General features: G+C 35.1%; 1 protein-coding gene across 1 annotated transcript in view; it reads right to left on the reverse strand.

The window, feature by feature from the left end:
* Positions 1-20,236, reverse strand: part of LOC124640773 (neural cell adhesion molecule 1-like) — a 177,497-nt gene extending 157,261 nt beyond the window's left edge. Inside the window, exons 1-2 of the mRNA XM_047178698.1 lie at positions 20,088-20,236; positions 5,220-5,403 (exon numbers count right to left, since the gene is read on the reverse strand). Coding sequence (XP_047034654.1) covers positions 5,220-5,328 — 109 coding nt within the window. The 5' untranslated portion in view covers positions 5,329-5,403; positions 20,088-20,236. The remainder of the gene's footprint in view (positions 1-5,219; positions 5,404-20,087) is intronic.
* Positions 20,237-27,968: the final 7,732 nt, after the last annotated feature.

The raw sequence follows: 27,968 nt of genomic DNA on the forward strand, positions 1-27,968 counted from the left end.
CCGTCTGGCAGTAGGTAAAATTCATGAAATGAAAATTGACATTGAATTTTATACGTTTTTTTTATATTTCTCCTTATGTGCTTTATAAAGCCATATATTATGTGGTATTTTTCTTTAGCTTATTAAATTTTCTATCGTTTAGTGATAAAACATGTGTAGGTTATCATTGAATATTTTGAGCATTAGCTGACGAAAAATTTTTTCGAGAGGCAATTTCAATCCTTTTTTTTTCTATGTGTGAGGCTATTTTTTTAATAGGTTTTTTTCATATTCTCTGGTCAATATCCTCGACTACTCACTGTTAAATTTTCTGATCTATAGAATGTATCCAGGCCTCATACTACCCGTCGAAAAAACGGATGTTTTCGAAGTGCGGAGCCTTAAGAACAAGCCTGATCAACTAAGTAAATATCTACAAGCGATTTGCACACAACATTCCCACGCGTCGTCAAGTAAACTGCTAAAAATAAATGAATAAACATTTCAATACAAGGTTCCCGAATTTGTGTAGGCGAACAAACAAAAATCTCTTCGTGTAAGAAAATTCTGTCTTATTCCACTACCTGGGAAAAGGCATTCTTCGAAAACATTTTCACCAGTATGAGTCTAATGGTGATCGCACACCTAAGTATCAAGGCTAAAGAAACGAATTTTAGAGTTCTTTATTAATAAAATAATAAGAAATCGGATGAATACTTTGCCAATAAATAGGTCGAAATGTCATGAGAAGAAACACAAAAATGACAGAAGAATTCAAATGCTGTCAGATTTGAGCGCTTGACATTTGTGTAAGCTGGCAAGCTGGCAAACATGAGAAAAGTCATCGTGGTCAAAACCGGCCTTGGACGCCATCAAGACAGATACAGAAGAAACATAAACGATTTTTTCGACACGTTCAGCTTGATATATAGATATCTCCTTAGAATTCGTTGCAATAACCGCGGTTGGTTCTAATAATTGTGCATCTGAGTTCACCATAACATACCTTTACTGTAACCTCAAAACAAACCCTTTGGTCCCATCCTTTAAAAAAACACATAACAATAACAAACCAAAATTCTCCGTATAAAGTTGTCACACGTTTCACGCATGTCCTTCTAGGAATTTAAACGAACAAACAAAATAGGTCCCAACATAATGCTATCTATCATTGATCAGTCGACCCGGCTTATGAAACTGATGTGTTCAATCCGCCATGATGTGTGAATAAACAAACGGACCTTCATCTTATGTTCAAGTTTCTATACATAGAGAACAATATTACAAGCGGAGATGTCATAACGGAAAATCTCCTAAGAAGAGCGCGTCAAAATACGGGTGTGCGAGGGACGAGGAACTTTACTGTCTCCGCCTTTTTTTTAACGACGTCAAAAATCATCAAATGCCCTCTCCCGCTGTGGGTTAGCTGCGGTGAGGGAGTGTCAGACTCTTACGGACTAAAAACGTCGGTCGTGTTCCGTCGTAGGCCTTTTATGTACCAGGGCCGCGGTAACTCTTTCGAACAATCCCGCAGCCCCGGCAGGCCTCGGCCCTGCTGGGCCCCGCTGGGGTTGCTGACACATCTCTTACTGTCTCCGCCCTTTTACGCTTTCTTTAGAACCCGCCCATTTTTCATAATATCAAAAATCATTGACAGATATCTCAAAGGACCCAAACGCCTCGTTAGTTCTCTAGTAACTGATCGTTTTGATCACGTCCACCGTATATATTTGACCTAGAAGAAGGCGCCTGACCTACCTGCGTTATATCGGCATAACGGCATCTCCGTTTATCTTTCTTTACTTCGTGTTTCTATCCTACTTTATAGAGCAAACAGTTGTCATACTATGATTTGTTTCGTAAACCTTTGTACCAAGATATTTCAAAAGAACATGGATGAAAAATACTGGAAAATTCCGTAGGTTTGCAATGAAGAGAGCGAAAACATAATTTATTGTGAATTGTTTGTGAACTCAATAACATCGGTGTCTATAAGCCACTCAATTTTTTCTTAGATTTCTAGAGTCAATAGCAACGGTACAGACTTATATACCTAATAAGATTAACTGATTCAAAATTGGTGTAACATAATAATCTGACTTAAAATATATCCATTAACCTACCGGTTCAATAAGCTTAATTAATTAATTTAATGAAAATTAAAACGCGTTAAAAAAGATTAACTAATGTCAAAATTATCCTATATCCTTTATTGCTTTCATTATGACAAACTTTTCACCCGCGTCCCGTGGGAACTACTGTCCGTATCGGGATAAAATATAGCTTATGTTACTCGGGAAGAGCGTAGCTTTCCGACAGTGAAAGGATTTTTCAAATCAGTTTAACAGGTTCGTTTTAGGTACAAAACAAACCAACGAACAAAAATGCTTTATTATATTAGTATAGAAGTAAATATAGATAAAGATGGATTGATAAAAGCTTAACAATTTACGTACAGCCCTAATGTAACTGTTAATATATAGCCGCTATTATTGTATAGCCGTCAATAAATTAATATTTGTGGGTGATTCTGCTCGAAATACATATGTTTAATACTATTGATTTAGTAATGAGAATCGAAGCTGTGTGAATAATATAGTGATAAAAGGTAAATATGGGTTCTGTTTATTTATGAATATAATGTCGAATTACCTCTTCTACGTATATATCCTAAAAGGGTGGCAAACTTTGACCTTTTATTATATTTATAAGACCCTAATCCAAAACTGGAATTGCTAATAAATTCTGTGCTTAGCTCAATCGTGGAACAAAATATTTTATGGCACTATTTACTCATAGCTTTTCCTGCAATTTTCTACGTTTCTACGTCACGTGAGATTTTTAGCCATTTTCCGCAAGTGGGTAAAGAGTAGCCGATGTTCTTTCTCAAACTGTAGACTATCTATGTAACAAACATTTACCGCGTTACTATAAAAACTTAGACATTTGTTGAACACTTGTCTAAAAAAATGGGTCACTCGTCATCTCGACACACTTAACTCACCACGAATGTGTCCATCCATTGTCCAAAATTTTAACATTTATCATGTCGCCAACTCGACACGTTAAGATATTGATACGTGTCCAGTTAGTGAAACTTAAATTATAAACTTTTATGTTTTCACCAACTCGACACGTTTTAGAATTTAACCCGATTTCAAGCAAAAAGTACAGTCAACAAATGAATGTATTCATTTTCTGTGTCACAAACATCATCGGCCACTGAACGTCCGCTTAGCAAACGCTTCAAACGCGAACATGGACTCCCAAACTACTTAGTACAAGTACTAGAAAATCATAAGTCAATTGAAGCCAGATGCATTAGCAACTTTTGATACTGTTCTACAATAAAATAATGGTATTGAAATCGAATATATTACCTAGTATATTTATGATATTTTGTCATAATTACACACGACACAAAACAAACCGAACTGAGCACTTGGTCACAGTCTCTGCTGAAAAGTGAAACCAAATAATAACAGAAATCAAAAAAAAAAAAAATGCACAATTCATTTAGATAATTCCGAGAACTTTGTTCACAGTTTAATCCTTTAAATATACAGCGATTTAAACATCATACCTAGAACTTAATCTGAAAATATTTCGACATTTCAGAAAATCAGCGCCAAGTAAATTGTCTAAATCTATTTCAGTGTTTGCGTACCTTTTAGTAATAGAATTACGAGTTTCTTGACTTGTTGAACTTTTCAGACCCCGTTGACGGTCTATGTAGGAGTATTAAATTAATAATAGCTACGTAGGGTTCCCTTGTAAAGATTTGGGTACCAATTTTGTTTACCAAAACGGCGAAAATAGATTTTTAAAGGAAAATATATGAATATTTATTAATAATCCCATCTAAGAATTGGCAAAATAATGTGGGCAATTCAATTTTTGTTCGTATTCAAAATATGGAAACCGCAACAAAATTGATTAGTAAAAGCTCTCTCAGGAGAAAATAAAATAGAATAACATTTAATATTTCGAATTTGAGGGAAACATGAATTGTATGGTTTGTAAGTCATTCCTGATTTAAAAAGATTCCTATAGTGCTTTCCGTCATGACAAAAGCTTTTTTCAATAATACCTATACCTAAAACTTTCTCCTAAGTCAAAACTTTGCTGAAAACTGCATCAAAATCGGTTCAGCTGAACGTGTCAGCTCAAACTAAAAACCTCCCTTTTTGAAGTCGGTTTCAAATGGTGACCCATCCACAGTCAACCGCACCAAACGTCGCTTAACCTTATGATCGGCCAATCAGCTTTTCAATAATGCTATTTCGGGAAAACCTGTCATTTCCAAAGCAGCATCTTCCATACTACACACAATTAATAAACCAGTATTAATTAACCAGCTTTATCCAAAAATGTCTTCATATCTTTTATTAACCTGTGTTATAATTAAATTGGCTTTCGTTATCAGACGGGTAATAACGTGCACGGCAATAATGGTTCTATTTGGGATTACCTGTTGAAAGGTCACAAAGGAATGCTTAATTTTATCCTTTCAAGCTTGACCTTTATGTTTCGGCTTTTAGAATGTCTAAAAACAAATTCTGCGGTTGAACTTCATTAAGAGTTTGTGTGTGTGTGTTTTTTTTTAATTGCTCCTGTTGCTAAGCAACAGCCGAACGGGTCATTGGATCTGGATTTGAGACTTCAGATATCTCCTCAAAGAGATGTCAGCAACCCCAGCGGGGCCCAGTAGGGCCAAGGCCTGCCGGGGCCGCGGGTTGTTCGAAAGAGTTACCGCGGCCCTGGTAAATAAAAGGCCAACGACGGAAAACGCTGGTTTTTAGTTAGTAGGTAAGAGTCTAACACTCCCTCACCGCTGCTAAACCACAGCTTGAGGGGTCATTTGATAATTGTTAACGTCGTTAAAAAAAAGGTCTATGGCTCAATATATATAGCCTGACAGTTAATGTATTGTTTTTATAGTCAGGTTAAAGAAATGTTCACATAAGATAACTTTAACAGTTGAAGCAGTGGATTAATGATAGGCAAACGATTGTTATAGCAGATTCACCAAACTGAAACTTTCAGTAGCAGCCTTTTATTTTAGTAGGTATTTTGACAACAACTGTCGCTTTTTTGTCGAATATAGAGAGATGACATAAAAAGTTGCTACTATGTGACGGTTTAAGCCTAAAATACAGTGTTAAGGAATGAAACATTTTTAGACATCAAGTTTCTTTCAAATTACCAGCAAGACGTAATAAATACATAACAAAACTCACCCAAGTCTTCATTAGTTTCAGTCCAGCCGACCTGACAAATGACATTGTCCAGAAGTACCGCGAACAGTAGCGCGCGCCACGCCACTCTCCCGCCAAAACTGGCCGCCATCTTGTATTTAATGGCGGGCTGTCATTTTGACATAACGTTCTACATTCTCTTTTGACGCGCTATGAATGTTTGTACCTGGAAAGAAGGATTTATCTTTATTTCTACGTTTTATTTATTGGTGAAGAAAGTTTTTTGTAGGATGATAAAAGTTTGTTTTCTGATTTTTATATTTGCTTTTAAAAATAATATGGATTCTATGTTTTCTTAACTTCTGAATAAGTATATTAATAATCGCATTTGGCATTTTAATCACAGCTGATTTTCTTTTATAATCGGTATAGGTAATTAGGCACATAAAGTACTGCATATTAACTTTGCCCTTCATAAAGGCGTTGAAAGTAGCTAACGCTTAACAAAAGTTATACGAGTATTGCAAATTATGAAGCTTAACTTTTCATATAGATATAACAATTCAGCTTAAATATTAACCCTCAGACTGAATCTAAGTTAGAGTGCACTTAAACGCTTACAATTTGAACTGAACTATATTAATATAATCGTAACTTTAAGTTAAGTATTCACCAGAATTGATGACCTAGCGAATTCCAGGTACTTGTCGAAGATTAAACAATTTCTGCCTCAAAATTTCAATTATAAAAGTTATGTTTTTCAAGAGTATAATTAATAAACTGTAAAACCTCATTAAGTAGACTTGTTTTTACCTGTGACGTTGTGTACTTTTAAACTGACTTTGGACAACAGAATTTTCATAGCTGATCTTTGTTCTATCCAAATTCAAAAGTGTCTTAAGTTGTTTGTTACGCTTACACGCTTAAACGGCAGAACCGGTTAAAATGAAATTTAACAGGAAGATTGGCGATTAAAATAGCCTACTTTATATCTGGATGCGAGAAGTAAATCCCTCGAGATAATATTGAAAACGTAGGCGGAATCTGTAACCGTACTTAAAGTTTTGTTTGACAATTTTAACATCAAAAGGGCATATAATCATTTATTTTAATGAGAATAGGTACTCTATATTTACAAACTTCAACTACTTTACTAAATAAAAATACTATATACATCAAAATAATATGTATTAAGTCCCAAATCTAGTCTGCGGTCTATTAGCATTCCCAATGCTAATATTGCTTCTCTAGTGCCTCTGTTTTTCCTGAAACCATACTGATCTGGTCCTATCAAATGGTCTATTTTGTTGTAAATTCTATTATGGATTATTTTCAAAAGTATTTTAGATGCATGTGTTATAAGACTAAGGGTTCTGTGTTCTTCACTTCTGGAGAGACTCATCATTCTCGGACAAATGGAGGGGAAGCGCGCTAGAGGAAGAGCACCAGCTAGATGGGTGGACCACCTCAAAGAGGTGACTGGAGGCCAGATACAGGGAGCGGTACATATGGCGCTGAACCGGACCGAGTGGAGAAGATTGACATACAGTCACGATCCTCAGCATTGAGGGAACGACCAGAAAGAAGAAGAAGAAGTTCTTCACACTTTTGCTTTTTTGGGAAGAGTAATCAATCTACTTTGGCAGTAATCAATTTACTTTGGCGAAGGGAAGAGGGGAAGGGGTCGTCCAAGGTACAGCTACATGAAGCAAATTAAAGAGAAGGTGAATGTTGTGACGCATAAGGAAGTTCAGGAGTTGGCGCTAGATAGGCGTAAATGGAAGGAGCTGCACCGACAAGAGCTGGGCTCTTAAATTGAAGAAGAAGATCAAAATAATGTGGTTAAGTGTTTTGGGACTGTCTTAGTGTAATTTTTTTTGACATTCAAAAAGATTTTCAGCCTTATTTGATTTTGAAATAGCTATCCTAATCAAGCCAAAATTCTACGTCAAAACACGTCGCATGAACTTGAAAAGCTTAAATGTAACTTAACATGCAGCCTACAACGTTACAGAAAGGTTAATTTGCCTATAAAATTATAAATAACGTGACCTTCGTAGGCGTGTGATAATTCTGTTAGCAAGAGAAGTACAGTTCATATCATATATTTTTGGCCTGATTTTTTTTGATATTTTGAGTGTCTAATTTTGTCATGCCCTTGCTCTATATGTTTAACTGCGTAATATGTGTAATACTTGTGTTACTTGAAAGTTCGTTTGTTTTCTTTTACTTTTTAAAACTATTGAACGGATTTTGAATACTTGCAGGACATTTTTCAGGCTACATTTGGTAACAGGCATAATTTTGTACATACTTTAAAATTCTAACTATATTATTAAATGGTAGACTGGTTAGTGATATAGAAACATAAATCTATCAACACTAAATCATAATATTGTATATTATGTTAAATGAGCGTAACATATTGTATAATTGAATTATATTCGGGTCACAGAAAGATTATTAAATACCTGTACATTCACACCAACAACTACTTATAAAAAAAAACTTTTTTACAAAAAAATTAAACCGACTTCCCAAAACACTAAAAAGCAAAAAAAAATCTATTTTTAGGTGCATCGGCCTAGAAGTCGGTGTCTAATGGATGTTACTAAGTTAATTTTGCCACCGACTTCTAGGCCGATGCACCTAAAAATAGATTTTTTTTTGCTTTTTAGTGTTTTGGGAAGTCGGTTTAATTTTTTTGTAAAAAAGTTTTTTATTTAAAGCTTTTCAGTGATACGAATAGTTGTCACTATCCATACAAGTGAGAAGTTCTCATCAATACAAAGAATATAAGTCCAAATACGAGGTATTTTACATATTCAGTTGTCGAGTTCCCTCGACTTACTTTCTCTGGTCTCCATCATCAGGTCAGCTCCAAACCTTCACTGTTGCAAAGGTCTTGTCAATACAAATAATTTAAGCCCAAACACGAGGTAGTTCACATATTCAGTTGTCGAGTTCCCTCGACCCTCTCTGGTTTCCATCATCAGATCAGCTCCAAATCTTCACAGTTGAATAGTGCTTTTAGGCGTACACCTGAGTGTCAAGTTTTTACCCTATGTATGCCTACAACTTTCGAAGGTTGCCCTCGATTTCTCAGGGTTTCCATCATCAGATCCTGACCTGATGACTATGGGACCACCTCGGGAGTATATCCTATCAAACAAAAAAAGAATCATCAAAATCGATTAATAACTGGCGGAGTAATCGCGTAACAAACATACAAAAAAAAAAAAAAAAAAAAAAAAAATACGGTCGAATTGAGAACCTCCTTTTTTGAAGTCGGTTAATAAACATATAATTACTGAAACAAAACATGACCAACGCCGCAGGCAATAAACAGTATTACAAAATAATTACTCTACAACGAAATTACCTTAATTTTGTTATTATTTAACACTGTTTTCAATGTAATTGGGTAGAAAATACAATGTGTTTAAAATAACTGTGTGAAAGCAAATCAACTTTGATGTGAAATATAGATAATGTTTATAAATAACCCTGGACTTGATCAAACTAAAATAAGGGTAATTGACATTAAAATAAAGATATTTAATTACTCCGATAACAAACCGATAATTGTATGCCTACAATTATATCATTTATCCAGGTAATTTCATACCCCTGGTTGCCAGACTTTCTGATTTCTGACTACGTAAGGATTTGCCAAAGATTTTCAAGAGTCACCCATCCACGTACTGACCGCCTCAAGAGTTGCTTAACCTCTGATAGACAAATGTGGCTGTTACCAAACCACGAGCACCTTAACAAGTGTAATTACCTCAGAATATGAAACATTCGATCAATTACAACTTACCAGTCACTTGGTTATTACAAACACACAAACAAATATTCAAGTAATCATAACTAAGTTTGTGACGTCACAAGTCAGGTAGTACAAGTTTAATTAATGGCACACAACTTAGACTGAGTTTAAGTTACCTGGAAACAGATTATTGGATGTGTACAAATGTACAAACACAGTTGGTGTTGTTAGTAAAAGGTTTGACATTTGACACGTGTTTTAGAGAAAGTATTGGGATTTTAAACATGTGCTAGATGTCTGTTTAACATTTTTTGTAATAACACTTAGTACCTACCTACGTCCTATGGGAAAATAGTAAGGTAGCGATTAATATCAGATACAAAAAAAATATAAAACTGAAAAGCTGGTTTCAGCGCTCTAACAGGAACTGGGCCGATTTGAAAATTCTTTCAGTGTAGACTGACAGCTGTCAACTGATCAAAACATTCGTGGCCTTACTACAAAAACTTTAAACCCTGTTTTACACTTGTCTAATAAAATTTTGGCTGCAAAATGAACCATATGTCAACGTCATAATTTGACATTTTTTTAGACAAGGCATAAACTGACGTTTAAAAGTTTTTGTGGTAAGACGGTCGATATTCCTAACTTTATCTCTTCTTTACACATGATGTTGTAAATTATAAAAACGAAAAATGACTCCTGTGGCTAAACCACTGAATGGATTAGGTTATTTTTTTGGGAACAAATATAATGACCACCATAAAATGCTTTGATACCCTTAGTTTTGTAACCAGAAATATCTACTGAACACCAGAAAAATAAAGTCTAAAAATGTAATAGTACCAGCTATTTTAGTCACGACTTCACTTTAAATTGTATTCGACCACCAAATTTAGTAAATGATCACCAACTCTTGACGACCAAATTAATGTATTATTTTTGCCTAAATAAGTCACTGTGATTGCCATAAAATGTAGGCTTATTACCAAATAAAGTATTATGATGCCATATTAAGTTATGTGTCCGGCTTGCAATGCATGCGTGAGTGTCAGTATGACGAGTGACAGGGGAAAATGGAAGAAAATGACATATTGCACCGACCCCAAGTAAAATTGGGAACAGGGCAGGAGAAAGAAGAAGAAGAATGTGTTTCTCAATACACTCCCTCGAAAACACACTCTTATCGCACTGTTTAGTTAGAGGCATGCAATAGACAATTTTCCACCCTAGTGCAGGAAAAGGGCCCCCATAATCTTATTACATTTATTGTATCAGGCCGAACTTATTTTTTTGGAGTCAGTTTACTTAAACAGGATAGCAAGATGTAAAAACTTTGATTATCATTTTATATTAAAACGCTAGTATTAATTTTGATGATCATATACTACTTTTGGGATAACAATGATTTATTTGGACTCATTTTGCTTAAATAGGATAGCAGAATTTAAAAACTTTGGTTATAATCTTACATTAAAATGGTGGTTTAATTTTGGCGATCATTTACTATTTTTGGCTTACGCATGATTTATTTTGGAGTAATTTCACTTATATAGGATAGAAAAGTATTAAAACTTTGGTTATAGTTTTACATTAAAATGCGAGTTTCATTTTGGTGATCATTTACTATTTTTGTCTGCTATTTGTTATCTGGTGATCAGTTAAACATAAGCCTATTTTTTTTACAATTCGCCTCAGAATATCATAAAGTAGGTAGGTAGGATTTAATGTGATTGTGAACGACACACCCTGTATACTCAGGTAATTTATTGTACTTGACAACCAACTCAAAATTGAATTCAAATACGCCTTTGGCACTTGCATACCACGTTTATCAACCAATCTACCAAAAAAAAAACCATTACACCTGCGTGCAAAAAAATCAACCACATTTCAAGTGAGTTGTAAAAACTGTTGACCTGTTTTCATAGATTTTTGCGAGAGCCATTCATGGTCAGATTAAATGGAGTAACATGGCCAGCTATGTATGGTAATGCTTCGTATCACTGTCCGCCAGCGAAGTGTTATTTGCATTGTATCGAATACGGTAGGGTACGGTCGGGGGGTAAGGCGTGGTCTGACTGATAGCGGGTTTAATATGCAACTTGTTTTTTATTGGGCGATGAATAAATGTTGATTTTTGTGGTGTGTTTTTGTTGTGGTAATTAAATTTATTGAATGTTACGTCACTTCCTATTTGCGATGTTGATACCATAGCAATACCTACACTGTCAAGCCGACAGCAGGCAGTTTTCACTTTTTTGCGGATTTTAAGACATTGATTTTTATTACTCAAAGAATCTTATATCACACAAGTGGTATCCAATAAAACGAAGACACAAGATATGTACTCCATATGTATACGAATCAGAGTACATGTAAGAACCTACATAAGAATTAATCATTTTGATTATTGAAATAATTTATATACCTGAAATAGCTATAAACCGTTTCTCTGTAAAAAACTACAAATATACCTTTGTGTGGAAATGAAAAATATCCTTCTTCAATCCATTCTATTTTGAACAGATTACATCCTCATGAAATAATAGCCTTTGCACTCGATATTATTCTCCGCTGTTTATTATCAGTCGTAAAATATAGATTGTGTCAGCAAGAGCAGTTTCCGCTCATAAGCCAGACATAAAACGTTTGATTTGAGCACATAAACCGACATTAAGTTCCATTTATGTGATTTTATATTTTTATGGTATCATTTTATAAACAAGTCGTATCATCGTATATCTTTTAGTTAGAAATAATATTTCAAGCTTTTAGCGATTAGCTGATAATTACTCACTCTAAAGATAACGGATTTCATCCATCATCTTCAGCTGGGTACCAGTTCTTTACAGGAAGCGACTGCCTATCTGACCTCCTCAACCCAGTTACCCGGGCAACCCAGTACCCCTTGGTTAGACAGGTGTCAGACTTACTGGCTTCTGACTACCCGTAACGACGAGATAACGGATTTATTTTAACAAAACGCTAGCATTCATTTTGGTTAAGTACAAAATTTTATTGATTTTCAAAAACAAGAGGTTCTCAATACGGATTTGGGTATTTTTATTTTTTAAGTCTGTTTACCAATTAATAATCGGTAAACACGGTACGACTGATCCGATAAAAATAATTATTATTTATTGATAGAAACGCCTTGATTTATATTATATACAAATTCGAAACCTTTGTAATTGGGCTTTTTTGTATGAACATTTGCATCGAAACTATTTCCAGGGAGCATCAGCGTCAACTTTCATGAATATGTTCGTGACTTAAAATTAATTAAATTAAAGTATTACATAGGTTTATTTGTAAATGTTTATTGTTATTTAAAGATTTTAAATTGAAGGCTTGTATGTATATCTTACTTATAAATGTGAAAGTTTGGGAGAATGTATGGATTTACATTTGTTTTTGTTTCACGCAAAAACGGCTGGACAAAAATGGTTGAAATTTGGTATGTAGATAGGCGATACCCTGGATTAACATATAGGCTTATAACATACTTTTAATCAACTCACCACGCGGGCAAAGCCATGAGCGAAAGCTAGTATTCCATAAATTGTCGTCCCGCTACTCGCTTACAGTGAGACGCACGCCTTATCAGGCGATCCTTTATGAGTCCATTCGAGGGAGTTAGTTCCACTTTTGCATATATGCGGTTATTCTTTTCATATTTATGGTCATCACAAGTTTGTCTATGATAGCGTTTTGTCTGGCTTTGTGTGTGGGTTGCACATGTTTTTGAAGTTTTCAGGTCAAGCGTTTGTGAGGTAAAGCGATTTTTTTCTGTGTAAGTGAATCTGTGATGTGTGTGTTTAAGGGTGCGTATAGGATAAAGAACAAGAGTATTTTTCGCAGCATTTTAGCAGTCTTTCCTTATCAATTTGTATATTGATATTACAACGCTGAAGTGTTTGTTTCTTTCCTTAAACGCGCTTATCCTATTTGAAAAATTCTTGGTGGTGATAGGCTACTTTTTACCTGGGTGCGCAAATTACTTCCTACGGGACGCGAGTGATTCTGCTGGCAGAAACTAGGAATTATAAAATAGGATACAAAAGCTTATGCTTTATATCTCTTACAATAACTACACGTACTGAAATATTTCAGTAGTCACTTATAGGATGATCAAAAACTACAAAAATCAAGAAGGCATTTTCACAAAACAATTTTCATATAGATACATTTCTTCAGCAGTAATACAGAAGTTATCTAAATTGCATTTGAAGAAGCAGAGGCTGTTATTTGGCACCAGTTGCCAGCAACACTTGTATGCAGATGCCAGCCAAATGGGGTACCGACCTTTTTGGACGTTTTGACTTCCAAGATAATGCATGTGAGTTATTGGTTTGAAAATATTTCATTGGGGAATTGTTAAAGACTTTGTGGTTATGGTGTGAACGCCTAAAATGGTAACCCAATGTCAAAAGCGACCGACCGATTTAACTCAAGAGTAATCTAGAATAGAGCACTGGTTCGATTCCCAGGTCCGAAATCTCCTTGTGAGTTTTTAGACTTTCTCAAAGCAGCCTGGAAGTTGGTGATTGTACAAACACGGGTGTAACGTACATCGGAGAGCAACTAATGTCGCTGCTGCGCCTGATCTTTCTCCGGTCAAGTCGGATTTCCATCTTATTGGGCTATGAGAGCTTGGCAATAGTCAGTGCACCTGTATCTGTATAAGGGATATTTTTGGTAGGTTGGTGGTTATTTTTGGGTAAGACTGGTTGTCAGACTTACTTTCTTCTGACTATACGTAACAACTGCTAAGGATGTTAGGGCCTATGCACACCACGTTTTTTAAACGCGCCGTCGACGCGCGTTTGTAGCGATACAGACGCGATACGTACGCAAGTCAGACGCAGCCTGTAGACCTTTGCACACCTGTATACATACAGACGCGCGTGTGTAGCGATGTAAACGCGCCGGTGACGCGCGTTTGTAGCGATGCAGACGCGATGCTCACGCGCGTTTGTATCGATACAGACGCGCCGGTGCCGCGCGTTTGTATCGATACAAACGACAACAAACTCAATAATAAAAACGCGCCGGCGACGCGCGTTCCCAAAACGCGCGTCGACGGCGCGTTTAAAAAACGTGGTGTGCATAGGCCCTTAAACGACAACCAGGACCTGCAGTTTAACGTACCTACTTGTGCATTTTCCGAGAGAAAAATCTTAAACTGTTACACAGAAATTGAGCATGGAAATATAACACTAATTTTATTTAACGAATTTATTTTTATATAATTACTCAGTTAATAGCCTTTCCATTCCACATTTCAGTTTTATTACATATTTCAGTACCTATCAACATTTAATGAATGTATTGATTTCTGACACTTACGCGAATATTAGACATTTAAATAAAACTACTTTTACGGATTTTATCGCGTTATATTAATATTATTTAACTAATATATATTTGTTTGTAACTAATATATCAAGACAACCAACACCTTAGTCTGCCCGTGACCATGGATGCTGTAAAGGATCCGAAACGTCAGGATCAAATAATATTAATATAACGCGATAAAATTCGTAAAAGTAGTTTTATTTAAATATTTAATGAATGTGTTGAATCCATTAATATATTGAAATTATATATTTTATTGCATTAAATTCAACACGTTTTTTTATATGTACCTATATCTTTTATGGACTATCGATTCAACAGTACGGCAGTACGCACAACTGACTTGCACCCGGATTCGATTCCCAGCTCAGATCGAAAACGCTTTGAGGGTTCAGCTTTCACAAACAAAATACCTAAGCATCTGATCTACAATCTAATGTAATAAACATGAAACATTTTTCTGTTGGATTGTTTGTTACCTAAAGGCTCCGAAATTACTGAACCGAATTGACATTTTGTTCGGGTTCGGGAAGAAGTTTTCCTGATATCGGTGAAATTTAAAAATGCCTTAAAGAACCTATCAAGTAGTTCTTAGTAAACTGAACATTAAAATAATGAATAAATAATTCAAAGAAAATGCTATTCATTTAAATGGGGTTTACATACTTTTGAAAACATTTATTCAAGCTTCGTTTAAAGGAAATAGATAAAGCGAATAGTATTACGTATGCAATGTTTAATAGGAAGAAAACGCTATCTATTACTGAAATAACATATGAAAATAACATATTATTTTAGTTATGTTAGAATCAAAAGATTCTTTGCCTTTCTATAAATACATTTCACTAATAATCTCACAGATAAAAGTTGCTTATAGCTTCCCTCAACAATGAATGAATACCTAACACTGAACGATTTTTTCGAATTGAACCTTAGATTAGTGCATCCAAACAAGCAAACAAACTGAAAAACTTCATGAAACCGTGATAATCCATGTATTATTTTTAGAGAATAAATAAACTAAATTAAATGCAAGAACTAAAATGCCTACTTGTCTAACTGTCACATGTCGACACAAAGCAAGCGATGCCACATCGCAACACTAGTGCAGTACTGAAGTCTACATTACTTGTCAAGAATTTGCAATAAGACTATATTTGCGTTCTAAACTACAGAACACTAGGTTAACGTGAAACACATGCAAATTGCTTGTTCTGAGGAACTTACGTACAGTCGCCGACGGTAATGATTGGACCACTTTTAAACCGCAATTTTTTTGATTCATTTACCATATTACACTATTATACATGAAGGCCAAAAAATACACCAAATGTTCGTAATGAACTTAGGTTGACTGATTTTTAATAGGTTGCTAATGATTAATTCTTAAGTTTAATCTAGCGGATGTGATTTTACCCGTGGAAACTATATACTACACGAACCCATATAAACAGTAGCCTAGGCTTCCTTGATTAAGGAGATATCTAACACTGTAATGTTTTTTTTAATCTGGTTTTTAAGATTACCACGTTCAAGCAAAAAAAACTCTTCAGCTTTATAATATTGTAATAGATTTTTAAATCCGAACTTAAAATTTAAACCAATTTCATTATACGGGTAAAATACAAACAGTGATTGTTCAACCATTGGTGTCACTGACTGTACATGTAGTACTAAGTGTTTGTAAGTATGTGTAGGTGTGTGTGTGTGAGTGTCTGTGTAATGATGTGACCCTTTTCTGTAAAGAGTTCGGGAATGTTATGTCGGTGTGAAGATATGAAGGGAAGAATGTTCAGTGATTGTTTATTTATTTTAAAGTTCTTTTGTTTTTTGGATAATCATAATCATATTTGTTGTCGTAGGAATATTGCTTGTAACTTTAAAATAATCTTAATAATCTCCTAGATATTGCGAACTTTTCCTAGGTACACATGAAACTTCAGTGGATGGCGCCCATAAAATATTAAAAATTATAATTTAATAAAATCCAATCGTTGTATAAAAACTGACCACATCCCCTATATTGACATAGAGCGATGGATTGCCGCACTGACATCACTAACGCCTAGTTACCATTTGTTATAGTGGGCAAAATAACAACAGCAACCTTTGTTATAAAAGAAATAATCAAAAACAACAACAGCCTATATTGTCTTACTGTTGGACAAAACGACCTACTATACCAGTAGTTAAACTGTATGTTAGAGTGAACTCTGACTTCTCGTAACAAAAGTCATTGATATTATCCTAACCGATTTATCGGCCATGGCGGCTGTTCTCATATTAGGAGATTAGCCAACTGCGCAGCACAAACTCTCATAGCCCGATGAGACCTCAATCCGACAACCTCATACCTCATAAAAGTATGAACCTTGCACTTAACTTTACGTGCTTTGGCAAAAAGTAGCCTAGCCACATATGGGCGAAAATACTAACAAACATACAGACACACCCTTAGAAACTTTCGCATATATTTTATAGTAGAATAAAAAACAAAACAACAGCAATTCACATTTAATTGGATAACTTTCTAACGTACTTTGCTTGTACTTATTGAACAATTTTCACCCACAAAATACAATGATACATACAGAGACAATAATATTGAAAAATATCCACTACAAAGTTAAGTTCACAGCAACATAAGAAAATTTAAAATAATCAGAGCTTAAGAAAAACACACTTATACTTCAAATATCATCTAATAAACACAAAAGTACAATCAGCATTAGATATAGACAGACACTTGATCCCTTTTGTTTGCGAGTGCCTTAGTGCCCGAAGTACCCCGTAGTGCCCCGCAATTCTCAATTGCCTCTTGCCTACGAACAATCGGTTAATACACTCAATATTTTTACTTTTTGCCACAAGATGACTGTAGCAATTGTTTTTAAGAAATAAAACCTCGTTTCAAGATGTGTTTTATACTGTTTCTGGGGAAATAAAAATGTATTTTTCTAAGATCGAGTTGTGTTGAGTGAATTGGTTGATTTTCTGAGTGTATGCTATTGTATTTTTAAATTAGCTCAGTATTGTTTTAAATGTATGAAGGATTTATGAAGTTGTCTTCGTATTGGCTTTTGTCATGTTTTTTTTTATGAGTTTGTAATTTTGGCATCAGGCCACATCCGGTTAGACTGGAAGCCGACCCAAACACAGTGGAAATAAGCTAGGAAGATGTTAAGTTTGTAATTATGTCATTATTTTACATTATTAGTTAGAAACATAAAATTCATATTTCATGAACGTCCTCTATAATTGTGTTTGAATACATTTCGGAATATTGAATATAAAATTACTCGTCATATTTCTATGTAGATAACGTTTTATATCTGTGCATTTTTCAACAAGTTAAAATATTAGCACATTAATTTGAAATATGTCATGCGTCTTCAATTTTTCTAAGGATTTAAAGGATTTGAGCAAACATAGACAATTTATGATTTTTAAGCAAAGCTCATTCTGTCTACAACGTATTCGACCCTTTCTTGCAATGAACATGTATGCTTCAGACTCCAAGTTTTGCTCATATCGACATGATAAGTAAAATATAGGTACCTACTATCTCCATGCACCTATTTATAAAACGAGGTCTTAAAAAAAGCACCTGCTTAAGTGGCAAGTTTCAACCGTCTATTTATCTCAAGACTACTTATTTTTCTTAAATATAATGTCGGGACACCTTTACACACACTGTCGGTTAGTCCCATGATGGGTGCTAACACAACTGACAAACTACATATAGCTACATATATACATATTTATAAATACATACTGTAACACCCAGACCACGGCCAACAAGTAGCTCATCACACAAATGTCGACGAACCGGGAATCGAACCCGGGACCTCAGGTTCGGCAGTCCGGCATGGTGACCATCGCGCCATCGAGGTCGCCATGTTTTTTTTATAATAAGCTGACCAAAGTTGACTTTAACCCTTTCAGTAGCTCAACCATTAAGAATAAAAACAAACAATCAACCCCACTTCCCCCAAATAATTACTAAGATTTTCTTCCCGAATTCAAACTCCCAAGGGACGAAAAAAAATCCCTTTCACTTATAATTACTACGACATTCAATACCGATATTAAATTGCGAAGTAATAACATGGTGGCGTTTGAAAGGCACAAAGGTCAGGGGTGATGGAAACTCATTACTGGCTGGTAACATGGTACCATAGCACACCTCTGTCATGGAACGCGAAGGCACCCTAATTACGTATTACAATTTCTTTACTTGTATGATAATTGCGATTTTTTACCGACTTCCCATAAAAGGAATAGATTTTTAATTCGGGTGTTTGTATTTTTTTATTGATTTATCCAGCGGATTCGTTATTGCGTCGTTTTTTTACGTATTCGTTATTGCTACGGGTAGTCAAGTCATCATCACCTAACGAGCATTATCATCATCTTTTCCAGTTACAGCTTAACGTGCCCTCCGAAAGTCATTGGCGTCCCAGATATACCTACTTATAAAGTACATAGTACAAACTTAGAAAAGTGGCATTGGTTCTTGCCTAATCTGGAATCGAACCTACCTTTACCTTTGAGAGTTTGGTTCTTTACACACTAGACCTCCACGACTCTAAAATCAGAAAGTACCCCAACATTTAGATGAGAAAAAGCTAAGCAGGTGACTTGCTAGCCAGGTCTAAGGTAGAGAAGTGATAACAATGATAACATGGTCTCCGGCCGACCTGGTTGTCACTAACCTAGCCACGAGCACCTCCTAGCTACAAGTAGTGGAGCTTTAATTTTCATTTACTAGATTTATACCTGATTAAATATCTACCTATATAAGGTGCCTTAATATTACCTGCCAGGACTTGAATGGAGGGTAGTATTGCGTTTATAGATTACAATAGTAAAGATAAATACTATAAACTAGCGCTTTCTCTGCAAAAGTAATGCATCTTCCCAACAGAGAGAACCGATTTATTGACAGGAAATCGATTTTATAGGTAGGCTACTTTTATCCCGATTGCGAAAAGTGGTTCGCCCTTAACGTGGGTGAAGCCACAACGATCAACTAGTGCGTAATATGTAGGTACTGTAAATTACCTTAAATTACGTATAGCAATATAATTTATTTATTTTTACATTTCAGATTCAATTTCATGAATATTAAAAAAAGTAAAATTCGAATATTTTAAAATAGCTTTTACCTACACAGAGTGAAGCTTAACTTAATCTTGAAAATATATTTTCTTAAATAAATTTTCATTGAAATATACAATTCCTACGTAAAAACTATTCAAAAGTATTTCAGGACTTTATGTATACCCATACTATTTTCGAACTAAATCTACCAATACAATTAGTTTTGACTCTCAAAACATCCTTCTTATAAGGTTTCTATGTAAAACGATTGAAAAGAAGAAATCTCAAGATAAAAGTGAATTTCGAAAGGAAATAAATCTAAAACGAACATAGTCTCGGTACTCGGGAAAATTACATAATTGCTTATAGGTAAATAGACGCTCAAAAGAAATAATTTCAAAAGACCCGCTTCTGAAGATTTCAATGAAACTCAATTACAGGGCAGCATTAATATTTTACCGGCTTCTCCAATCTTATTGACATTAAGTGTATCTTGAAATATTATTGGCTTTTTTTATTTATTTCTTCAAACTTCTGATAGCTCATAACATTTATTTAACTTCACTTCTTTAAGTAATAATCCTTAATTGCCTCTAATTATATATAAACTATGAATTATTTTATTGTAGGTAAAACTAAGTTTTTAAATGCTTAATAAACTAAAAAATACTCACACTAATTTTAGATTAGTCTGCAAACAACATCCCTTTGTCAAAACTATAAAAAAAACAAAACACTCTCACAGGCAAAATTCGCAATCACTAAAAGTTCACACACGATCGGAAAATTGGGAAATTACGAGAGCAAAGCGCCCACCCCTGCCGACGTCCCGTTGCGCACTGGTATAAAATATACCAATTGCTTGCACCTTCATACTGTACCGTAGTATTACCCAGCTAAATAGAGAACCCTACCTCGATTTACGAGCGAACTTCAAACAAGAGAGTTTTTGAAATTAGTCGGTTTATACATACATAGGTGTGTTTGAAAATGGAAGTTTTCCGAGACTCGTTAGGTAGGAGGGTAAACATGGTTTGAAAAATTTTTCTAGCTTAGTACACAAGCGGATGGAAATTAGATTTTGCTATGGCCGCCATAATGTGGGGAATCGTTAGAGAAGCGTCATTTGCCGACACGACCGCAGCGATGGCCGCAAATCAGATGCAATGGCATGATTGTCAGATACGGGCTTTTTGATGAGGACCGAGTTCTGCTGTTCTTAAGAAATACTGCTAATTAAACTACTTTAGTCTTAATAAGTGGAACTCATCGCTTGTGTAGAAACAGCCATTTCTATTAAAAAGCTGCGTGGCTGTGTTCCTGTTTGCTGGATATGTGCCTGTCTAATTACAGACATATAAGACATTTTTGCTTTGTCTCTAGTATGACATTATGATGCATCGTCAAGGAGACACTCATTTCCCCGAAATGTGTGTCGAAATGAGTGAGTTCTAATTGATTTATCTATTATCTATTATATATTGTTTTATCCGAGTGCGCGGAGTAGTTCCGACGGAACGCGGATGTAACCGCCAGTGGCAGCTAGTAAAAGAATTAGTATTTAAAGAGATCAAATCAATTATAGTGTGCATTATTCTTTTTTTGGTTTTACCCGTGTAAATGAGGGAACTCCCCATACCAGGACAAGATGTAGCCTATATTACTCGGGAATAGTCTAGGTTTCCAACAGTGAAATAATTTTTCAAATCAGTTCACTGGTTCGGAGACTTTAAGGTGCAAACAAACCAAAAATGTTTCCTCTTATATCCAAGACTTCAATATATTTTTTGGATAACAAAAAAATAATTGCATTACGGAAATACCCTCAATCCCAATAAATCCACAAGACGGTTCAGATATACCCAGTTATCAGTTTAACATCCAAACTAATCCCAAATCCCGATTGAAACGCTCAGAAAATCTACAAAACTTATTTCTGAAGCATTTTGTATATGAAACGTAAACATCATTGAATCGAGATGTGGGTAGAAAGATGGGATGCTGCTGTACCAATCATATTGTATCCAAACAGATACTATTTGATCCGTTTTTGGATGAAAATACTTCTTTGAACTGTATATAGCTAGTTACCCAAATAAATAAAATATGTATGTATATTTTATTTATTTATTTATTTGGTTTACCAACAATTGTTTACACTGACACAAACAAAGAAACAAGCAAAAAATAATAATAAAGTGTAGCAACCACTTACAATCACAATCAGGACCAGTAATGTTGATATTAGTGTGATAAATATATATACATATATATTATTATTAACTTATTTGTGTATTTTAATATATGTAGGTTTATGTCTCATACTAGTTTTTCGGTTTTGTTTGCACCTACCAACACTTTCTCTCCGCCACCCAAAGGTAGACTGGTAGAGAACGCCTTAGGCGTTATGTCCGCCATTGTACTATATGTGCAAGAAGTATTAAATAAATAAATAAATAAATAAATCAAACAAACTCTTCAGCTTTATTACATAAAAATATAAGTATATATATAGATACTTAATATCTTATGCAATTTATCTATCTTACTTCGTGAAATTCAGACATAAACTACACGAAACTTTAACACATTTATCAAAAGATTTCTCAGTCGCATGCCGATTGAAAACTTTAAAATTTATACAATCGAACCGGTATTAAAATACCCGAACCGAACTAAATAAACACGAACAATATCATCGGTAAAAGTTATATGCAATGTCAGTATAAAAACAGTATGGCAGCGAGCGATACCGGTAAAAATTATACCGGTTTTCCGGTTTTTCACAGCACTGGAATTAAAAGAAAATATAGCACGTCAAACGCTTGTCACAGTGTGCGTTTTGATAGCCGGACGAATATTGCGCGGCAATTTTTGTCTATGCTACCTTTTTTTATCTAGTCTGTGAATAATCGGTTGTTTGTCTTTTTTGGAGAAAATAGGGCACAACAACATTCCTAGTGTCAGAGTGTTCTCAAATGCCTTACGTGCCCTTCCAAACACGGGGATGTAACACCACCAACTTTCAGACACCTTTTAGAAAGTTTCAAAAACCCAATTGAAATCAAACCCAAGAATTAAAACCAGTATCTCAGCAATCTCTTAAGCCCACTTATAACTTTTTGAACAACTAAAACTGAAAAAAATCAAGAATGCTGATAATATCTTTTTCCATTGTACAACCAGTAGCAATCAAGAGAGTATATTTCATAACCCTACATTGTAGTTATTATAAAACTTCATAAAAATCTCATGTATAATTCACTTTATTTCAGGCTCGACAATAATTTGGTACCAGCTTTAGCAATAACCGCAATTTAAGCTGAAAAATTCAGTTAACATTTACAGGAATTGATTGAAATCATACTTTCCTAAAAAATATACTTGAGTTTCAATTTTTTATTCGTTTTACATTATCTTGCCGACGTATAACTCTTTTTTCATAAGTCGGCTATCTCTGAAACATACACTTAAGCATAGAAGCATTTTTATTTCGCACTAGCTGCTTTCTCGCGGTTTTACCCACGTCCCGTTCTGACTTCTTCCCGTACCCGGATGATGATGATGATGTCCTTCTAGCCGATTATCGGCTACGGCGGCTGTTCTCATGTAAGGAGATTAGCCAACTACGCAGGACATATTATAGTGCACGAGCATTTGCGCAGACACAGGTGCACTCACTATTCCTTAACTCTCATAGCCCGATGGGACGGTAATCCGACACGACCGGAGAGAGATCAGGCGCAGGACCGACATTTAAGTACGTGCTCTCCGATGCACGGGTGTATCAATCACCAGCTTCCAGGCTCCGGGCTGCTTTGTGAAAGTCTTCTAAAACCCACAAGGCGATTTCGGCCCGACTCGGGAATCGAACCCGAGACCTCGTGCTTAGCAGCCGCACTTGCGACAGCTAGACCAACGAGGCAGTTAAAAATACCCGTACCCGGATAACATGTAGCCTATATTAATCAGAAATAGTGTAGCTTCCCAATGGCAACATATTTTTTCAACCGGATTCAGTAGTTTCGAAAAAGGACATGTGGTGATGGTTCAGTAGTTTTGGAACCTCTTAGGGTACAAACAAACCTACAAATAAAGTTTCCTCTTTTTTATATTGTTTTAGAAGCATAGATAAAATCGTATCGCCTGCAAGATCGTTACCCAATTATAAGGTTGCTTAACTTATTATCATAAAATACAATGTCCCCATTTTAATAGGAGTCGTTAATAGCCCCGCTCTCACAACTATTACAAATTGTGGAAGGAGCGCTCCTTCATTTAGGTACGCTTGCTATTTGTAGGGTATAAGGGGAACCTAGGTATATTTTGAGGGCACAATATTTTAATTTTTGTTATTTATAATTGCTTATTAAAAAAGCTACAAGCTCTTAGTTACAAAAAAATATAAACTATTGCAACTTAACCAAAACCAGAAAACCCTATCGCTTTATGATGATACAGCTTTATCACTCTTACGAGATTTGTATTTTTTTCGGACTTAGAGTGTGGATGTATCTCGATGTTTGTTACTCTTCCACGCAAAAACTGTTGATCAGATTTTGATAAGTTACAAGTTTTGCACACATTAATAACATTAGGCTACTTTCGTTTAGTTCTTTCTAGACACAAAAAAAACCACTAGCTGGACATAAAACAAAAATACCTATACATTACCATGCCAACAAACACACACACACACACACACACATATTACTCAGTCCCTCCAAATGCCTACACACCTGTCACATAGCCCCCAATCATAGACAAGTTTTATTGAAAATTCCATGGCTTGCGGCCCGTGTAACCTCTTTGGGTCCACTAGTTGCCTGGTATGTGTCATCGCGAAGGTACTAACGGAGATATCTTTGTAGAATTGAAGCCCCTGGCCTTTTTCTTTTTCTTAGCAACGGGATGTAAATAGAACAGTTTTTTTTTATTTGTAATGGGTGATATGAATGTAGAAGTTTCTAATAATGTTACCTATATGTATAGTTAGTAGCTTTTGATAGTGATTTCACCCGCGTCCTGACTTTCCCGCAGAAAGCTATCTATACTTCGGCCGTTCAGAGAATGCGTTCCTGACACCTATCAGTTAGTCACGACTAGTGATGGGCACAACATAACACTGAGTTCGTTACCGTTCCTTCAAAATGAACCGCCGCATTATTTTAAGATTATTTTCGTTTTAAATTGGCGGAATCATTTGTTTTATATTTTAGTTATTTAAGTGGAAACCAAAAAAAGGTAATATTCATATAATAAAATTGTTTTATTTATTCTTTGTTACAAGTACATTGAATTGAATGTGCGAACAGAATATTAATCAGACTCCGATTTGCTTGAGGAGGTGGTGTCTTCATCATCATCTTCGCCTACATGTATAATTATATTATTATCAATAACAGAATCAATCCTGATATCTCGGTCTAACAAAAGCCGGGTAATCAAATAAAAACAGATCGAAAACACTTGAAAAACGTGGTCTATGCGCACGAAACGACAACGGACGACTGTTTTAGCGTCACAAAATGGCGGCCCATAACGCCATTTGGGGTTACCATTTTTAATCTAAGTATAAAAATGCGGTTTGGTCATAGTTTTATTTTTATATTTCATAAACGTTATAATTAAGTCTTATAGTCCATTATTTTCCAATTCTTAAAAAGAAAATCAAAACGTATTATTTTATATTATAACTGTATAAGAACAGATTACGATACTTGCCTGTTATTTTTAGCACAGCACTACAAAATATAAACCGCTGACATAACCTTGTAATAGCGCAGTATAGATTTAGAAAAATATTGTTTACCAAGTTATTTGACACTCAGTTTGGCACAAAATTATAACATTCATTGATTATTGATATAATAATGTTGTTTTAATGCTCCTCAATTGTTAAAACGGTAAACAACCAGCAAAAATATTTTTATCGTAACTGCAACGCCATTGCAAAGTTACGTCGTCAGTTCAATCGCGACGTGTCAGGAACGCATTCTCTGAATGGCCGAACTATAACACTTTTCAAATTGCACCAGCAGTTCCTGAGATTAGCGCGTTCAAGCAACACAGTTGTCAGTACAGATTAAGCAAATAAATCAATTTATTTATGGCTTAATTTTAAAAAAATACTCGTATTATTAGTAAAGTAATTGACTGCTTTGTGACCACAGGTATAATTTTTCTGTGAAAAACAAGACACACCGCCATATTTTTCCACCGGAGAATATATAGCAGTACAAAAATACAGAAAATTAGAAAAATATTTTTTGTATAATTAATAATATCAGATATTTTTATGTATAGGTTTTATGTATAGGAACCTACCTATTTATTCTTGTATTACATCCTAAAAAAACTCATCAATTTTTGTACAGATAATTAAATGAAAGGATGGAATACCACAGGTACCACCAACGCAAGAATAATTTTGAGTTTTTATTAAGCGCAATTACCTGCGTTTAGTTTTCTTTGAATATTGGGCAAAATATACTTGAAGCTTTCAAATATTTTTAGCTGGTCACCTTTTCATTAAAAATTACATACAAAAATATTTATGTCTAATTGCATTATATTTTTCGACTGTTTAAAAATATTATGTCCTAAAAAAAGTCATCTTAAAAATAATATTTCTTTACGGAGTTGCGTATACGCAAACAAAAACGTCGAACTGTTAAGTTTCAAGCGATTGACTTTTACGATTCAAAAGATACATCAACTGAGACAAACACACATATTTATAGACAATTTTTATATCTCTCTTCCTGTTCATTTAGACACAAATCTATTTTGTGTGTCAACTATTTTTGGTGTTTTCCCAACAGTATTGTGACACGTTAAAATACTTGAGGTGTAAGAATTCGTTCACACTCGCGGATTTTCCGCTCGGTTCGAAGTGTGAAACCGCTGTACGTTATTGATAAAACAATATATGCTTGTTGAAACAGCATTAGGAAAACAGGCTTGATGTTTAAATAGAGAAACAAAAGATAAACAGGCAATAGAGGAACAATAGGTAACGGTAGAGTTGAAAAACAAAATTACTAACGAGTGTGTTATGTGTTGATCAATATAATATATCGGGTGTATCGTACCTATAGTTCGGCCATTCAGAGAATGCGTTCCTGACACGTCGCGATTGAACTGACGACGTAACTTTGCAATGGCGTTGCAGTTACGATAAAAATATTTTTGCTGGTTGTTTACCGTTTTAACAATTGAGGAGCATTAAAACAACATTATTATATCAATAATCAATGAATGTTATTACGTCGTCAGTTCAATCGCGACGTGTCAGGAACGCATTCTCTGAATGGCCGAACTATAATTACATTAAATTCTATCACAAAAAAAAATAACCTAATCCATTCAATGGTTTTGCCACAAGAGTCAGTTTTCGTTTGCATAATTACAACATCAAAGTGCATGTGCAAAGCAGAGATAAAGTTCTATTCTATTCTATTTTTGTATATGGCAATCCGTGTCGATGTCAATTTCGACGATTCTGCCAATGACAAGTGGGATGAGAAGCAAGAAGTGCTTTTAATTAAAATAAATTTAAAAATATATATATATTGATTTAAGATGGTGCTGTGGCCGATCTTGTGTAACTTAATGTGTTAGTAGGACGGCACTGAAACAAACAGAAATATATTTACATATATAAAAACAACAACAAAATGTTAGTAACACATAACATATAATATATACCACAACCATACAAACTGTGGCCTAAATATAGGCCACAATTTATAATTTAATATTGTTTTGATTAATGAACATCAACAGCATCTGGAGCAGTTCTGGACAGGAGTGGGATAGGAGGGAACGGAAGTTAGTCGGGAGAGGAATTTTAAGTTTTTGGAGACGACCATATAAATCAAAGGATGAGTTGATAGGACAGTCAAAAAATATATGGTCCAGGGTACCTTCATCCAGTCCACACTCGCAGAGGGATGAATCCTGCACCCGAATTTTGCGCAGAAAGACCGGTGTACAGCAGTGACCTAACCGAATTCTGCACATGACTGAAATTACCCGTTTAGGGTATCTTTTGAAATTTGAAAACCACGGTTTTGGTTTTACAACCGGTTGAATGGCGAAATAAGAGCTACCCTTCCTTTTGCCTGAGATGTTCCACCATTCCTGCCACGAGGTCTCAAGACTCAATTTAGGGAGGTTTAGCAGGTCATGCCCTTGAAGGGAGAAGTGTGCAAGATCAGCGGACTCAGATGAACACGCATCTTTGGCCAATGCATCGGCACATTCATTGCCCGCTATACCGCAGTGGCTAGGGATCCAGACTAAGTGTACTTCTTTCTCTTGCCTAGTGCAGGAGAAAAGGGACTTTTTAATATCCAGGACAATAGGACAATGGAGTTTAGTTCTAAAGGGATTCTGGGATATGGCTTGGAGACAGCTAAGGGAGTCAGTAAAGATAACTCCACAGCTAATCTCATGGGACTCTATAAAACGACAAGCTTCCAATAGTGCCACACACTCGCCTGTAAATACTGAAGACTCCTTCGGACATCTGAATTTCAAAATTATTTTAG

Source organism: Helicoverpa zea, chromosome 21 (assembly GCF_022581195.2).
Source record: "Helicoverpa zea isolate HzStark_Cry1AcR chromosome 21, ilHelZeax1.1, whole genome shotgun sequence".
NCBI classification, from domain to species: Eukaryota; Metazoa; Arthropoda; class Insecta; order Lepidoptera; family Noctuidae; genus Helicoverpa; species Helicoverpa zea.